The sequence below is a fragment of the Gigantopelta aegis genome, chromosome 6 (genome assembly GCF_016097555.1).
Source record: "Gigantopelta aegis isolate Gae_Host chromosome 6, Gae_host_genome, whole genome shotgun sequence".
In the NCBI taxonomy this organism is placed as follows: Eukaryota; Metazoa; Mollusca; class Gastropoda; order Neomphalida; family Peltospiridae; genus Gigantopelta; species Gigantopelta aegis.
The window spans coordinates 77161731-77180055 of NC_054704.1; the positions used below are offsets into that span (position 1 = coordinate 77161731).

Genomic DNA, 18325 nt, shown 5'->3' on the forward strand with positions numbered 1-18325 from the left:
GTAAATAACGTATAATCGACAAAAAAAATTAAAATTTGCTTAAAAGCGTGTTTTGGGGGAGATATGTAAGAAATAGGCCTAGAATAATTCATATATTCGTGTCCGTTAAATACCATTTGTCTTACGACTTGTTTAAAAACGTATTCAGACGCGGATCCGGGGGGGGGTCGAGGGGGTCTGGGACCCCCCCCCCCCCCCCCCCCCTGCTCGTGACCAACGATTTTTCGATTGTGATGTTTTGATGCGCGACTGGCGTGGCGATGTACTGGCAGGGTAAGCAAGCAGGATTTTGATAACGGGAATATATTTCAAATCCATCTAAAGCTATCTTCAAATATGAAAATTTCCTATCGTGGGGGGGCCCTTCAAAGGCTCAAGACTGGACCCCCCTGCTAAAATTCCTGGATCCGCCCCTGGTATTAAACTCGTTTTCGCTCGTTAGATACATTTTTTTAAAAGTCGTTGTAAGATAAATTGTATTTAACGGCCAGTGACTCGTGTATTGTTCTCCATATAACTGTCCAAATGTCCGTCTAGCTCTGTTACCGTCAAAGTTTTCGGGCTAAATTTAGCCCTGACCAACATATAAACAGGGCAGGGCAGAGGACTCTCTTCTTAAGATCGGATGTATGCCAAACAGCTCCCCCCCCCCCCCCCCCCCACACACACCACTCCTAGAGGACAATATTTGTCAAAAATTATCAAACAATGACTTATTTAAAAACAATAATTTCTAAAATAAACTGGACATTTAACAGATTTTTTTTCATCTAGTGTTTATTTAAAATAAATAAATAAAAATCAAATCAAATCAAATCAAATCAAAAGAAAACAGAAAATAGAAAATCCAATACATGTATTACTTATCGGTACATTTGACCACATTTAAGTGTTTAGTACAGCAATTTAAACGCAGACCTGTTTACGGCATAGTCTCGTGACGTCATGATTAGATCCGCCAGCAAGTATCTAAGACATTAATTTATTTTAGTCAAATCATGATTTAAATCATAATTATGGCTGAATTTTTTAAGTCTGCATTAGGCAATTTAATAGGCGGCCAAGGCCGAACCGACATCGATTTTGTTGGGCAAAGTGTAGAACTTGGAGATCAAAAATTACGTGTGAGAAAAGTGATAGCTGAAGGTATTCTTGTTTCTGTCATTGATTCTCAAGTTGTTAGCTTTCACTTTTCGGAAATGTGTAGTTAAACAATTTATTGCAAACCCATTGTAATTCTTGTTAAATGAGCAGTCAAGGCAAACACCCCATTAAAGCATGTGTTATTTTGGTATGCCATGTCATTGTCAGCCTGTCAATCGTGTAAACATGCAGTTGTTGACAGTCTTATAGTCCGACCCATGGCATAGGGAACGGCCTTTTTTCATACTATAGAATGCACTACAAGTTCTTTATTTCTGAACTGATTGATTTGTAAATTTTACACAAAAATAACATTTTTTTTATTATTTCCAAAACACTTTTTCTTTTCTTCTTTCAAACAAAACTGACATTGTTACAGAATGATGGGATGGACTATAGGCAGTATAGCCTGAATTTTTTTTTTTTTAGGAAAATGATTCATCTTGCAATAAAAAAAGTATATATTTTATTAGAAATTTCATGTGATTGTTCGCCTAACATCATTTCAGGATTATGATCTTTAACTTGCATTGATTTTTTTTCATGGTGAAGACTTATTCATTGTTGGTTGTTGTGTGTTTTTTTGTTGGGTTTTTTTTTGGGGGGGGGGGGGGGATATTGTTATTATTGAATGGTGGACATCATACTTAACAAGTAACATACATCTCAGACATTCTATTGAATAGTGTTCTAAGAAAAATCTTTTGGAATTTGCTAAGTATTTGATATGTATTTTGCACAATGTAAGAGCAACGTTACTATTTAACCTTTAGACTACTGGATTAATTTTTAACAAAAACCACGTTGAGTGGGTACAAGTTTATAATTTTTACTCACATATATTCACTTAAATGTTTTATAAATACATGAAATAGTTCATATATGAATTGGTAAGTATTATTTTCATGTTTTTTTGTGTAACTTTTATTATTTTAGATCGGCTAATGGTGATTAAAATTAGGCAAAAAATCTAAAAAGTTGCGTTTACTTACGGGCATTTGTGGCCAGCTGTCCAGTATTTAGGTCCATTATTCCCGATAACAGTGGTTTTCTGACCAGAATTTTTTTTTTTTCATATTGCAATAATGTTGGTAAATCGATCAAATTTATTATCAAATTAGCTGTCACAATCAGATATCGATCCCTGAAAATGACCACGACGTGCCGCCATTGTTGTCAAGCGAAAATACTTGCCGAAAACCACTTTTTGAACTCAAAATTTCAAGGTATTTTCAATTGAAAAAATCAAAACAAAAGCCACCATTTTGGAAAAAAATCTTTTTTCTTTAATTATGTTTCCGGTGAGCGTCGTGTGCAAAACGGCGGGAAATATGAATTGGGGAATGCACTGTATACAGTGTACAATATATCGACTGACGTGACGTCGGGCGAGATATCTCGCCTGCAGTACTCAGAAGGATAAAGTAAAACAAACGTGAACCTGGTTCCCACAATAAGCAGAAGTTTCTTTTTGAATGACTACTTTTATTGTTTGATATATATATATATATATTAAAAATCTTATCAGTAAAAGACATCGACTTGTGTGTACACCTGTTTTTGAACTAACGGAAGCAAGGTAATTGGCTGAGTACTGTAACAAGGCACAACATTTTAACAAAGAAACAAATGCTAGAAACTGAGAAGCATTAATTTAAAGAAATTAATTAATATTGGAATTAGACTCTTTATCATTCTTGTAAATGATTTTTTGTTAGGCCGGGAATTTTTTTTTACTTGTTTCCTATTACATGCTGGAAAAATATAGGGTAGGTAGGTAGGAAAAACATTTTATTTTGGAAAATAATTTTATTTATGGATATTAAATAAAGGTGTTGACTACCGGTATCCAAAATAACCTCTGCATGTATAGAAATGCATTATGCAAACCAACAATACCATTCATCACAGTGTTTTCCCTAGAAATGAAGTACGGCATGGTAAAGTGACGTTTTGGGGGCATATTTTATGTGCAGTTTTAAATATAAGGGCTTTTTTCCCCCATTATACAATTTTCAAAAGGACAAAAACCTTATGGCCATTTTATTTTCTATATCTATTTCATAACTTAATTAAAAAAAGGAAATATGTAGTACTATCCACATAGGTGTGTTTAAAGGCTTCTTTTTACATGGGCAACGTATAAATTTATAAAAGGCAAGGCATTTTGATTTTGAGGGCAACATGGTGCTAACCTATCTGTGGGAGAGTACATACAAAAGACCCCTTGCTGTTTAATAATAGGCAGAAGGTTTACTCTCATACTAACACTTAACTTCTGTACTGGTCCAGGACAGACTTGGTTGAACCTTAATTGGATAGAAACCAGTAAATAAGTTATAATTTTTTTTTTAATGAAAACTGAAAAGAAGGGTTCTAAATTTATAATAACAATAACCTTAAAAAATTTTTTTTAATGAATATTATCTTTCCTAGTGTACCTAAGAAATGGTAGACTTACCAATTTTATAATTTGCAATGTTAGTTTTATTCTCTATGCATCCAGTATTAAAGTACACACTTGGTTTGAAGCAATCAATTGGTCCAATGAATAGAAATGCAGTACAAATGCTCAGGATGCTCAAACGAATGTTGAAAAGTAAAGTTTGTTTTATTTAACGACGCCACTAGAGCACATTGATATCTATCTTTAATATCATCGCTATTGGACGTCAAACACATGGTCATTCTGACATTGTTTTTAGCAGAAACCTGCGAAGTTCCCAGTGACCACTTACAAAAAATAACGAAAAGCATCGAGATCTTACTGACATATTTAATCATTTGAGTTTGCAGTAAAATCCATCAGTATCGGTAAACATTCCCTCCCCTAGTTTATCAGAAGGTCACTAAATTTCTACAAGGCCAGTTTGTCGCTGGAGTAAATCATTAAATATAGTTATTATTATTATTAATCGGAACACCTCGCTATGCTAGATGTAGAGTAAATCGGAAAAGATCGCATATATTCGTGAAAACAATTTTCCGACTTTTCGCCCGATATCTCACGAAAGTTACCGAACTTCAATTTGAAGAGAAGTAACTCCATCAATCAATTGTTAGAAGAAAACATTTCGTGGCTAACGGGTCGCCAATAAAACTAAATTTGCGACAGTAAAACCACCGATATACGTCCGCAAATTGGAAAACACAGTAGGGTTATCCCCTAAATGACACCAAATTAGTGCTTGTGATAGTTTTGGAATGTTTTCATGGAAATCGTTATATTAAAAAAAACATTTTTGGATATACAAAAAAAGTTTTAGGGTCGGCAGGTTCAAATTAGTGTCAGTCGGCTAACCGGAAACAAACAATATTTTATGATACGCCTTATTTCCAAAACACTTTTTCATCAGCAGCTGCTCGAGAAATCAGAAAGCAAATATATATATGGAACAAGAAATAGCCCAGTGGGCCCAGACCAACTGTGCTAGTCTTTTTTTTTTTTTTTTTTTTTTTCATATGTACAGTTGCCATTGGGTTAAAATGGTGACTTCACCTGCAAATACTCTGTTACATGTGCATGTATGTTTAAATACTATCAGGGTTTCTGCCAGACAGAAATATTTGGGTATGGCGCTACGGAATTGAATATTTACAATGTGTGTACTGCATGCACCTGTTGTCCCCCAGAAAGAAAATGGGTTAGGGTTAAGAAAAATCATACAGTAATGATAAGAATAATTGATTTGGTCAAAAATTGAACTTAAAAGAATAAAATTCGCAAAAACAATTGGGTATGGTGCCATGCCCATTTTACTCTCTGGCAGAAACCCTGACTATACATGTATATTAAATAATATAAGTTTGAATTTTTAACATTTTCTTTCAGGTGGATTTGGCTTTGTGTTTGTAGCTCAAGATATCAACTCTGGAAAAAATTATGCCTTGAAGGTATGAGTATAATAGTATAGATCTGCTTTTTGTCTTGCCTTTACGAAGTAAAAAGGCGATGTATACATTGTAGGTATTACTTTCTGGCAACATCATCAACTTTTGCACTCAAGTTCAAATACATGACATATGTTGTTATATTGTATATTATTGCTATGCATGTATTACTCATTTACTATAGAATTTTATCGACTGTAACCCGATGCTACATACCATTCCCCACAGTGTGCATGTTATATTATTTTATATATATGTGTGTGTGTGTGTGTGTGTGTGTGTGTGTGCCAACAAAATGTATATTTTTTAGCAAAAATAAAATGTGTAAATCTTTAAAAAAAAATATATATATATATTTATTTATGGCAAACGCTTTAATGGCCTGCTTGTATTGCAGATAAATGTTTTAACTTGGGTCAGATGTATGAAATATTAAGTCCTACAGAAATTAGTGTACATACATGTACATATTGTTTCAGTGCACTATAATTTAAATTAAATTTTTCATTAAAATTTATTTTATGACATAAATTGTCAGTGTTTCTTGCATTGCAGAGGTTGCTGGCAAACGATGAAGAGAAAATGAAATGTGTAATGCAGGAAATTCGGTTCCTTGTATCCTTTTAAAACACAGTTTGCATTGCCTTAATTTTAAATCCAGCCATTTGAAGAAGTCATGTCATGATTTAGCTTAGCCGGTAGAGTACTCATCTGAGTTGCTTGGGTTGTAGGATTGGCACCCCTTCATGGACACATCATGTTGATCCTTGTGCAGCCAGTGTTTCACGACTGGTATGTACTATCCTGTCTGGGTGTCCTTGCTGCTAATGAAAAAATGTAGTTTCCTCTAAAAACTATTATCTCATTTTTGGAATCCAGTAGGCAGTGATTATAATTAATCAATATGCTCTAGTAGTATGGTACTAGTACTGTCTTTAAACAAACTTCTTCTTTTTTAAAGCAGTATTAATGTTCATATCTAATCAAGACCTTTGTGAGTGTTGTGTGTGTGTGTGCGTGCGTGTGTGTGTGTGTGTGTGTGTGTTGGACAGTTTTTATGTAGGTACTAGATTTTTTCAACTTAAAATATTTTTGTAAACATGTTTATTTGCAATCTAGAAAAAATTATATTTGACATCTAACCTGATTAAAATATGGTTCATTTAGCTAAGATGTGCTACATCTAAAATAAACTGAAGAATTTCCTTAACTGTTGAAAGAAGAAACTGAGTGGCCACCCCAACATTGTCCAGTTTATCACAGCAGCGGCTATAAGCAAGGAGGATTCAGATCACGGGCAGCATGAGTACCTTATTCTCACAGAACTCTGTTCAGGTCAGTCAGCATGTTAGTTAGTCATTACAGGCTTTTATATGGTAAGAAGTGCCTGACCAAGTTATACTGTTATTTTAGACCAAAGGACACATCTGTTTATTCCAATTGTTTAAGATAGACCATCACTTTTGCACACTATCTCTGGTGCAAACTGTTCAATTTGATTGAATACTGGTATTAATAGATGTAACACTTTTTAAAAATTAAATATTCCTAATTATAGTGTTTTATTACACTTTTTAAAAATTAATATATTGGTCTTATGCAATATTTAATGGTAAAAATTATCAGTCATTAGTTTTGGTACAATCTTCCTTTAGTAATAAAGATCATTCTAAAAGTGCAATAAAAATAATTATTGAACATGTGTGTAATACAAAATCTCACATGCGTTGTTCACATGTTCACTTGAATGATGTCAAGTCCCTAGTCGGCATTCTGACAATTCCCCAAAATTCAACTAACTTTCTAGACGATAAGTTGTGTTATTTAATAAAATTTTCTGTAATCATAATATACAAACAGGTGGTATGTAATAAATACAGAGCCACATAGCAGTTGTTTTCCATTGCACGCATTTATAGTGCACAATATTTATTCCACTTGATCGCTACACAGTTTCTTGGTATAAAATTCTTGCGCAGTATAAACTCATGCAATAAATATAGGGGAAACAACTGGCATGTAGTTCTGTATTTTTATTGCACAAAATGATTCTGCATTTTAATTAATTAATTTTTTATTTTTATTAATTTGTTTTATATTATTATTATTATTTTCAGGACCAGATCTGGTTCATATTTTGAATCAGCGAGATTCTCCTTTGCCATGCGACCAGGTTCTGAAAGTGTTCTACCAGACGTGCAAGGCTGTGCAGCACATGCACAAACAGAAGCCTCCCATCATTCACAGAGACCTCAAGATTGAGAATCTTCTCACCAGTTCTAATGGCGTTGTCAAACTGTGTGACTTCGGCAGCTCCACAATAGAGGGCTACTATCCCGACAACTCGTGGTCAGCCATCAAGAGGAGTCTAGTGGAAGATGAGGTGTGTTCAGTTATTTACTGATTCCATCCTGGGGTTGGCTCGAAATAGCAGACTGTAAAAAGTGAAAAGCAGTCCTTTTTTTAAGACCTAGTCTAAGGTGAAATAGTAATTCATCCACTAAAACCACACCTAAAATATGCAGATAATTTTTTTTAGAGGCAGATCTTTGTACTATTATTTCACCAGTGCACCATGACTGGTATATCAAAGGCTGTGGTATGTGCTATCCTGTCAGTGGGAAAGTGCATATAAAATATATCTTGCTACTAATGGAAAAATGTAGCTGGATTTCTGTCGAGGATTACCAAATATCCGATGTTTAATAAATCAATGTGCTGTTGTGGTGTCGTCAAAACAGAACAGACTAACTTTTAACTTCAGATCACAAAGAACACAACCCCAATGTACAGAGCACCAGAAATGTTGGATCTTTACCAGAACTTTCCATCCAGTATCCGGTGGTTAATAAATCAGTGTGCTCTAGTGGTGTCGTTAACCAGAACATTTAACTTTTAATTTCAGATCACAAAGAACACAACCCCAATGTACAGAGCACCAGAAATGTTGGATCTTTACCAGAACTTTCCAATCAACGAAGCAGCAGACATATGGGCTCTCGGGTGTGTTCTCTTCAAGCTGTGTTTTTCCGAACATCCCTTTGAAGACTCTGCCAAATTGCGAATCCTAAACGCCAACTTTGCCATTCCTGAATCCGACACAGAACATACAGTATTACATGACCTTATTAGTAAGTATTCTTTCAGGGCCCGTGTTACGAAGCGACCCTAGCACTAAGATCACCGTAAGTGTATACGGTAGCTATGCACTTACAGTGATCTTAGCGCTAAGATCACATCGAAAAATGGGCCCTGGAACATGTACAACTCTTATATGAAGATTGGTATGTGCTGTCCTGTCTGGGAAAGTGCATATAAAAGATCCTTTGCTGCTAGTGGATATTTCGACAAGCCTGTTAACCTATACTAATTTCATAATTTATTATAATTAGGAATATGGTAATGTATAGTTCTGTATATTTATAGACCTTGGGTTTAGTAACTGCAGGGTTTTAAATATATTATAACTATAGAGAAAACTGTGTAACCTTTAAAGCTTAAGAAAAGAAGAAGTAAGGTGTAGCCCAGTGGTAGAGCATTCATTTTATGTCTTGTGTCCAAGGTTTTTAACCTTTGTGTATAAATGTTTTGTTTTTTCATTCCAGCTAATGTAACATATATAAAAGGTATGTTCCATGATGTCTTGGTACCAGCCTAGGTGGTCCCTTCCTACTAATGGAAAGAAAGTAGTGGGTTTCATATCTAAGGCTATATGACAGAATTACCAAATGTTCGACCTCCAATTGCCGGTAATAAAAAAATTCAATATGCACCAGTGGTATCGTTAAACAGAACAAACATTAGCTTCAGATATATGTAATCATGGCTGTATTTCTTTTTCAGGGAGTATGCTAAAGATAGATCCTAGTGACAGGCCAAATGTCAATGACATTATTGATCGAATCCACGAAGTGGCAGCAGCCAGGAATACCAACCTGCGAGATCCAATACAATTAGAGGGCATTCAGAGAGCCCCATCTCCTCCAGGTATTAAATAGTCTCTGTCAAACAGTGTGGTACGGAGTAACAAGCAGCATCAAACACGAATACTGGGATGGGTGCCAAGAACAAACAAAAAAGAATCCTGACAAATATGTCTGACCAGTTTAATTGTATACAGTGCTGTGGTTTTATTTAATATGTGAAGGACACGAAAACAATATCTGATGTTTTAAATAATTAGTTTTGTTTAATTTTGAGATGATACTATCAAACTGTTTTACTTTAACCTTGTTTTTTTATCTCGGTTTAAGTCGCAACTTTTGTTTTATATTTGTTTAATTTTCTGTTTTAACTGTTGTAGTGATTTTTATTTTATTATTTAGATTAAAGGTGAGATAACGTAAATATGTACATTTTGAGCTATGGTGAACAAGTGTGATGATTTGGTTTGGGTTCATATGAATCCTTTTGGCTTTTGCATTTATTAATGAACATTTAAACATGTCGGTTGATGCTGACTTGGTGTCAATGTAAAAAATAATAATACTCTAGTTTTGCCCGTGAGATCTAATATAATAAAAGTAGTTTCTGTTCCATAAAACTTAATCCATTGGGTCACTATTTTATTTTATTTGCTTAACTCTTTCCCTTCCATTCTCCACTAGTCGAGACATGCAAAACTAACATAAAAACCCATTGTCGACTAGTCGAGATGCGACCGGTCTTCCTAAACACAGCGGTCAAAATTCACACGTTATCTATCTTGATTCTGTGAACGCTAGAACATAGTAGAATAACAGTAAAACACATCAGCTGTATTTTGTTGACTGTTATTTGTATTTAAGTTATCGAAAATAAAACGGTTTAAATTTGTGTGAACTTTATTGATGACGTAATGCACACATGAGTTCGATTTCTTGATGTTTTAAAACATTTTGGACATTATTATTTAATAAGAGCTGCAGATTTTAAAGGATGCTTGTATATTCTCTAAAAATCACTGATGATATAGACTTTGAAGAATATGATAGATGGGATTACTTGTCGTCAAGTGAAGATGCAAAATAAACTTTGTGAAAGCGTCATAAACAGTGACGTCAAGGATCATAATCATAGGATTTAATAAAGTTTTTCAGTAAATTTTATTTGGGTAACTCAGATGTCCCGTATCATATTACACACATGAAGACTGCGTTATTTTAGTTCTTTTCTTGAAATTTGAGGTTGAAAAATGTAGTTTCAAAATTACCTATTTCCCGTTGGAAACTTACGTCAGTGATGATGTTTTCTGATTATTAAAAATGCATCTGTGTTAAACGAAGTCTTCATCTGTGAAATAATGTGTTGATTTTCCTTGCTATTCTAGTACCACAAGAACGACCTCCACTTGCTAACAGTTACTCACGTCCTCTGCCCGCCGAACCCTCTAGTGAACAACAGTCAACTGCTGGATCCATTTTCAGTTCTCTCCGGGGAAGTGCTGGCACTTTTGTCAAAAATATCAAAGATGCTTCCAACAAAGTCATGGAAACCATGTCAGCGTAAGTAAAGGCACTCAACTTTGTTAGAACTATTAGGCGAGAGACCGTTACGTTACATCAGGCTATACAATATTTATATTTTCATTTTTATTGTTTTATGAGCATGCCAACCTGCTTTTATTTTAATATGACCAGTAAAAAAAAGTTGTGGGTTTTTTTATAGTAATTTTGAGTTCAGTACCAAAACGTTAAATTATTTTCATTATATACGTTTCCAAGAAATATATAGATTCATAGAAACCACAAATGTAATATTCAGTGCAAAGTCAAATTTCCACTGTCTACAATGAAAATTTAGAAATGGTAGGCCTATTCACATTTTTAAAAAAAATAAAGAAGTGCTTTTAAAAAAAAAAAAAAGTATGTTCAATGAATTTGGGTTTGAATTAATTCCCATGTAAGTAACTATTTAGTTCAGTGACAGGACATTTTGGTGCCATTATTTTGGCTTCATTCCCAATAAATATGACATCTAACAATTTTATTCTATTTTTGACAGGTAGAACAATTTTATACTTTCAACTTTTATAGTTTCTCTACAATTTTGCCAAATAAAACTATACCAACGTTTAAATGACATCAGCCCTAAGTTCAGCCAGCAGACGTTTCGCTAACGTTCGTGAACTATTTGATTGGTTCTCGAAATGGTAATTCGGTTTATTGTGTAGCATAAAAATCAGTCTAGTGAACGTTAGCAACAAGTGGTTGACTGAACTTACACCTGCTCAGCGTGGAACTGATATTTATTTTGACAGAGATGAAAATAATCTCAGAAAGTCCATGCTACAGCTCAAACATCTGTTTTAAATTTATCATGGTGTTAATATTTTCATGGTGTCACTTTTCATCTCTACTGTAATAATAAACTGGGTTCACATTTTCCTTATTAACAGGCTTGGAAATGCTATTGTTTTATGATTACGAATGTATCTGACTGTGTTTTAAAATAATTATACCAGTTAAAAAAAGTGGATCTGAACTCAAATTAAGGTTAGATGTCTGATATGTATACTGTGTGTACGAAGTGTAAAACAAAAATAGTGCTTCAATGTCCAGTCTTCAACTTTTTAAGTTTGAGTCATCTTTTGTTTTTGTTGTTTGTTTTGAAATCTGTTTTGTCAGGTACATCTTCTTGACTTTATTATTAAATTATTGTTCATTTACTTGTCACTAAATAAAGTTTATTTTTTATTGAAATTACTTTTAAAACTCGGCTACTGTAGTAATTTTCAAGAAAGAATTTTCCACCCATTTACTAAATTTTTTAAATCTAAATATATTTCTATATTCCTAATGGGGGACATGGGAAGATATTCCTAATGGGAGGACAGGAAGATAAGTGTTCATAAATTTAAAAAGTAAAACTACTTATGAATAAGGTAAAATACAGTTAGAAAACCCTTATTTCCGTAAACAGCCATTTCAAAATTAACCTGACTAACCATGACATCGCCATTGGTCCAAGAAACATTAATAATGAATTATAGATACATTTGTTCCCTTGTTTTCCAGTTAATACATGTTCATCTTGTTTTCTGGTTACTGATTCTTTTCCTGTTTTGTTAGTTTTTAAAAATGACAATATGAACTCCAAATAAAATTTCTAAATATTTATTTTTATATGTTTTGATGAAATGTATTAATGCATGCATAAATATTTAATTAAAAAAACAACTACATTATTATTTGTAATGTTTCACCATGTTCAGCATTCATCAGCGTTAAGATGAAAGTAATTATTAGTATTTTCTGGCATTACTGAAATGAATGTGACTGAAAATTAACAACGCTTAACTGGTCATTGCAAACAGCAAGATATAAATTAATGTACAGCCTGGTGCCAAAGTAAAAACAATGACCCCAAAGTGCAAAGTGAGCTATGACCACAGAACATTTTGTTCAGTATCGCATCGCATTTTGCTACTCAAGCTTCAGAGATTGCTATACAATTTTAAAATATTAAACTAGTTGCTAATCAATTTTTAATTGACTAGAAATATAGTTAGTCAAGATTTTGAAAACAAAATGTACCCTGATGACACTGAACAAGGTTTTGAGGTCTGGTGTATGATTTTGTTTTTAAAATCGGATTTGGTCCAAAAATATGGCGATTTTGACTTCTCGCTACAGCTAATAACTTGGCAACTTGAGCTGACTTTTGGCAAAGAAAATTTTGTCTTTGCCTACTAGATTAGGGCCTGTGTGAAATATACAAATCTTAAGTTTAAAATGTACATACAATTTTAGTTGTTTTATACTCTTCAACCAAAATGCCTGACTCTTGCAAGAGTCTAGGTATGAGATATTAGGACTCAAATGATGTCACAATCAAGCGCAATAAGCCATCATTATAAAATGCTTTACAGTTCTTAGGTGAAGCAAAAGTAGGAATGATACTTGCTATTGGTTACTGAAAATACGAAGGTACATGTATATAGTGAAGTAGATTTCAATCAAGGACATTAAAGTCACTCATTTTATTATCATCCTATTTTTTAAGAAATTAGTTCCATTATTCTAAGATTGTAAAAATAAGTTCTACAAAGTGGATTGTTAACATGGGTTAGTAACGGTACTGTTGATTTCATAATGTAGCATTTCTATAATGTAGCCTTCCTCATACAAGTGCACCTGTCCCCCCCCCCCCCACCCCCCCCCCACCCCCCCCCCCCCCCCACGCAAGTGGTCTGGTCCGAACATCCCAACAGCCAATGGGATGGCCTAAATTCTTCTACTGCATACTGCTCTCTAGTTCCGGTCACATGACTGTAACTTCCTTCTTTTTCTCTTCGCTAAAGGGTCTGGACGTCCTTTTGCTTGGCTCTGTTTGGAGTCAACTTTTATAAGACCTTTGGTTTTGTATTCGTGTTTGGGTGAAATGTTTTTCACCTTCGTTTTCGTTACCTTTCGTATGTTTTTTTCCGCGTATTTCGCTTGACTTTCCAAGCGTTTAATTACATGAAATGTTGTTTATATTGCCGGTTGTCGTGTCGGACGCCATTTGCAAAATGGCGTCTGTGTTGACTGGCTTTGTGTTTGGGTGAAATGTTTTTCACCATAATTTTCTTTAGCTTTCATTAGCTTTCGTATGTCTTTCGCGTATTTCGCTTGACTTGCCAAGTGTTAATTACATGAAATGTTGTTATATCGCCGGTTGTCGTGTCGGACGCCATTTGCAAAATGGCGTCTTTATTTACTGGCTTTGTATTTGTGTTATGGTTGGGGTTTTTTCTTTTCACAGATTGAAAAATTACTATTATCATATCTGATAATGTTCAGGCGACTAGTTCGAGCGTGTTACGCTGCAAGAAGTTAGTGCCGGCAGCGACCCACACGACTTATGTCCAGGTTGTCGTGTTCGTGTGGCCTCACTTCTAGATGCGACCTTTGTGCGGGCTTGTCTGATGTCGAGTTCGCGGCTTACCTGAAGGTGGTGTCAGCGAGGACCAAGAAGGTGGAATCTTCGAGGACCAAGAAGGTGGAATCTTCGAGGACCAAGAAGGTGGAATCTTCGCCTTCGATTGCTGACTCCGTGGCGGAAGGGTTACGTTCAATTCTACCGACAATGGCGTCAATGGCGACCTTACCCAAACAGGCGGGTTCGGGGTCAGGTCCGGTTCCAGTCCCCTCTTCAGGGGGTGCGGCTTCTTCAGCTCCACCGATACCTAAGACTTCAGATGACAGGCCTGCGGTCTCTACGCTGCCCTCTAAGAAGCCGGCTCATTCAGATAGACGCTCCACGGATTCCAAGGCTCACCGATCCTCGGCGGGGAAGTCCTCTTCGGCGCATCGGAGCCGGGACCGTAGCCGTTCCACATGACCTGTATGGCTCCCTACTGGTTCCACAGATCGTCAGTGCCAACCTTCAGTTGATGTGGCTTCCAAGGCCTCCGAGGGCTAGACGGGACCATCCACGGTCCGGTTAACCGGCGGCTTCCATTACGGTACATCGATTGGCCTGTGCTCGAGTTCTACGAGACTTTGGTGATGAAGCGCCTGCGGCATCTGTCATTGAAGAGCCCGACTCTACGGACCATATGACTATGAGGGATTGTTTGGCGGCCGTCTACGACATGTTGCCGTCCTTGCCACATCCAACGACGATGTGGTCATCCGTTCCTTGGTATCTACACGGGACCGCCCACGGTCCGGTTCTCCGGTATCTCCATCGGGCCATGACCAGAGCGACTGGCCTGTTCACGGGTGCTACGTGACTTTCTGATGATGTATCGGTTCTTGCGGTGCTGGAAGATCTGGATGCGACGGACCACCTGTCACTGAGGGATTATCTGGCTGTCATATCTGATATGCTACCGCCGCTGGCCCATCCACCTGTTTCAGCCAAGAAGGGTCCGGTTTTGATGATCGCCACGGAGGTTCCACCGGCAGATGTCGGCATTCGATCGTTGGCTGCCACAGGCCCCCGTCGGTTACACGGCTACCAGTAACCGGCCCGTGCGTATCGTTGTTCCAGCAAGCAGACGGAGCCCTGTAACGAACTGGAAGATTGCTGCGTCATCGGCTCACCGTTCATTACTGTCGTCCCGTGATCGATCGAAGTGGTGCAGCGTCCAGGGTTCCACCAGCTCCTGCCGGTCCGTGTACATCGTACCGTCCACACCAGTCGGCAGCTGATTCGGCGTTCACGGTTTACACCGGCTCCTGACGGGACCGTCCACGGTCCGTGTTTCCGATTGCAGCCAGTATATTGGATCGAAGTGCCTGTGCCAGGTTACTGACTGATTTTCCAGATGATGCGTCGGCACCTTCCGTTATAGAAGATCCGGACGCAGTGACCCACATGGCTGTGACTGATTGTCTCCCGTCTTCAACCTATCCTTCAACGGTGTGGCACCGGCTTTGGATGACGCTGTTTCCGGCGGGACCAGACGTCTTCCTAGAACTTACAGATTGGCACGTCCTGTCGATGGCTTCAGTTCAGCGTACATGTACATGGTGACCATAACTCCTCATGTGCAGGATGCCAGAGGATATGCCTTGTTCCAGCCGTCGACTTTGATGTTGGTCTACCTTATATCTTCCGTGACGTCGATGTGCACTACGATTGCACACTATCGTCAACCGACTTGCCTGAAGCGATCCATTCTCGACTTTCAGCACAAGCCGGTAATCTTGGCAGACCTGTGGTCTACATACGGCTCTTTGCCGTGAAGGGGTTCGACGTTACAAGCGTTCCGGGTTGGTGACGAAGACAATCTACTGGTCCGGTCACTTGTGTTGAGATCCCGTGCACCGATGTTCGAGGAAGGTTCAGCGACATTCGGCAGATCGTTCTCTATATCCGGTGGCGATGCAAGACAGTCGCTACTTCCGCTGGTTCCGGAAGTTATCCAGTTGCCATCACGTGGTACGGGGATCATTGCGGCTTATCAACTCACTGACGTTCACTGTTGTTACCGCCAGAGTTCGTGACCGATGCTGTCTAGATGGTCTCTGCTGCTGTTTCGCACCGGGTGGTGTGACGACCGTGGATTTTAGCCGGTTGCTGTTTTGCGTTGCTTCACTTCCAGGTATATCGGGCATGTAGCGTAGCGAGTTGCTACGCTGTCTTGGCTCTTGCCTGTATCACGGGGTCGCTGTTTCTGATGTCTTGATTCCTGAATCACTCTATTACTGTTTCATGAAGTATCATTGCAAGAGTAATTTTGATGTCGGCGAAACATTTGACGCTTAGAGGTCGCGGTATCCAGTTTGTTTCTGAATCCATGCATTCAGTACAATAACGCAGATTTGCTGATCCGGTTACCAGTCGCCTTGCAGTCCAGTCCCTGTTGGTGGCTGTGGTTTCCAGATGAAGCCGATCTACACATCAGCCTGTTGGAGATGTTGGCAGTTACGTCATCCTTCATTGGCGAGAGATGCTGTCAGGCGCCTCTCTCATGGTAGCCACAGACAGTACCACCGCAGTGGCTTATATCAACCGTCGGAGCGGAACCCACTCCAGCAGTCTGCTGCAGTTGACTTATCGTCTCTACAAGCTGGTTGACGAGATTCCGTTGCAACTTCGGGCTCGCCATATTCCAGGGGTTTCTAATGTACTAGTCGACACACTGTCTCAGCCGTTGTCTCCACATCCGACGGAATGGATGCTCCATCCCGAAGCGTTTCGATGGGTGTGCGACAGACTTTGCACACCAAACATCGATCCTTTCGCCACACGATTCAACCATCAGCTGAGGGTTTACGTGTCTCCGGTGCCGGATCCCGAAGCTCTGGATCTCGACGCATTGGCCATCAGCTGGGAACAGATGGACGCATACACTTTTCCTCCACCAATCCTCCTTCCAAGGGTGCTTCAGAGGTTTCAGCTGTACCATTGTCGCCTGTTACTCATTGCTCCGATGTGGCCATTCAGGATGTGGTATTCAGATCTAATACGTCTTGCCGATCCACATCCTTTATCGCTGCCAGACTGGGATCATCTGTTGCTGCATCCCACGTCAAGACTATACCATCCACATCCGCAGTTGTTCCAACTGCACCAGTGGACTGTATCTCCAAGAGTTTGAGGAAGAAAGGTTTTTCCTCACAGTCTACGGTGGCCATTTTGAAAGCGCACAGATCATCTACTACTGCGGCTTACAACGTCAGATGGCTTTGTCTTCACCGATGGTGTGTCCGGCAAAAACTCAACCCTCAGACGATTCAAATACCTCGTCTTGCTGATTTTTTTGCTGTATCTTCGGACCACTTTACGATTGAAGGGGTCTGCCATCGCTGGGTACGTTTCGGTCATCGCTACTGTTCGTGGTGTCACTACTGGAACAAAGTTGTCGGGTATTCCTGAGATCCATAAGATGATCAAAGGGTTTCGCCTTGAAGATCAAGTACACCGGTTTCGGCCACCAAGATGGGACCTGAATCTGGTGTTACGAGCGTTATCGACCGCACCTTATGAGCCGATCGAATCCTCTTCCCTGCAAGACTTGACGCGGAAGACGGTGTTTTTACTCGGTTTCGCCACGGCTGCCCGTGTCTCAGAACTCCATGTTCTTGATGTAGACTTGGTCCGTTTTCACCGAGATCGGCGTGCAGTCAACTTGGGGTTACTCATGAACTTTGTTGCAAAGAATCAGTTACCAGACCAAGCGCCTCGTTCGTATGCTGTGCAGGCCCTCTCCTCTATCGTTGGTCCAGCAGACGTTGAGGACTTGGCGTTGTGCCCTGTTAGAGCCCTGCACCAGTACATCGAGAGGACCAGATCTTTTCGACAACATCGCAAAAGACTTTTCCTCTCCTGTAACCAGAGTCGGTTGAGGGATCTTACCAAGAACACGGTGGCCACCTGGATCCGGTCTTCTATCCTGACCGCCTATCAGAAGGAGGGTTTACCTGCTCCGTCTGCTTCTAATCCGCATGAACTCCGTGCCTTGGCTGCCACGATGTCCCTGCACTGCAACACACCCATTCAGCACATTATCACTGGTTGGTTCTGGGCTACGGACTCCATCTTCGCCAACTATCTGGGTCCGGTTGTTGCTGTACAGACTCTGTTGAATACAAGCTGTCCTCGTCGCCGTTGATGTCTGTCTGATTCTGGGCTGCATACCGAGATGTCCATCGAATCGACAGATGAGGATTGCTTAGACTTTTGTTCTTTTGCACAGTTCACGTACTGGTGCCGGAACTTTTGTCTCGATAACCTTTACCCTGCACTGCATGTGGTTATTGGTTGTCGTTATTGAACTAACAGATCGTTGGTGTACTAGACAGAAAACACTCGGGGGTCTTGTTTTGTTCAATGTTCTGACGGATGCACCTCATTAGGTTGTCGCTTGTTATTGAAA

General features: G+C 38.7%; 1 protein-coding gene across 1 annotated transcript in view; it reads left to right on the forward strand.

Moving 5' to 3' along the window:
* Positions 1 to 952: 952 nt before the first annotated feature.
* Positions 953 to 18325, forward strand: part of LOC121375391 (cyclin-G-associated kinase-like) — a 38147-nt gene continuing 20774 nt past the window's right edge. The window contains exons 1-8 of the mRNA XM_041502816.1: positions 953 to 1146; positions 4976 to 5037; positions 5590 to 5649; positions 6255 to 6369; positions 7152 to 7417; positions 7940 to 8165; positions 8878 to 9021; positions 10343 to 10517. Coding sequence (XP_041358750.1) covers positions 1017 to 1146; positions 4976 to 5037; positions 5590 to 5649; positions 6255 to 6369; positions 7152 to 7417; positions 7940 to 8165; positions 8878 to 9021; positions 10343 to 10517 — 1178 coding nt within the window. The 5' untranslated portion in view covers positions 953 to 1016. The remainder of the gene's footprint in view (positions 1147 to 4975; positions 5038 to 5589; positions 5650 to 6254; positions 6370 to 7151; positions 7418 to 7939; positions 8166 to 8877; positions 9022 to 10342; positions 10518 to 18325) is intronic.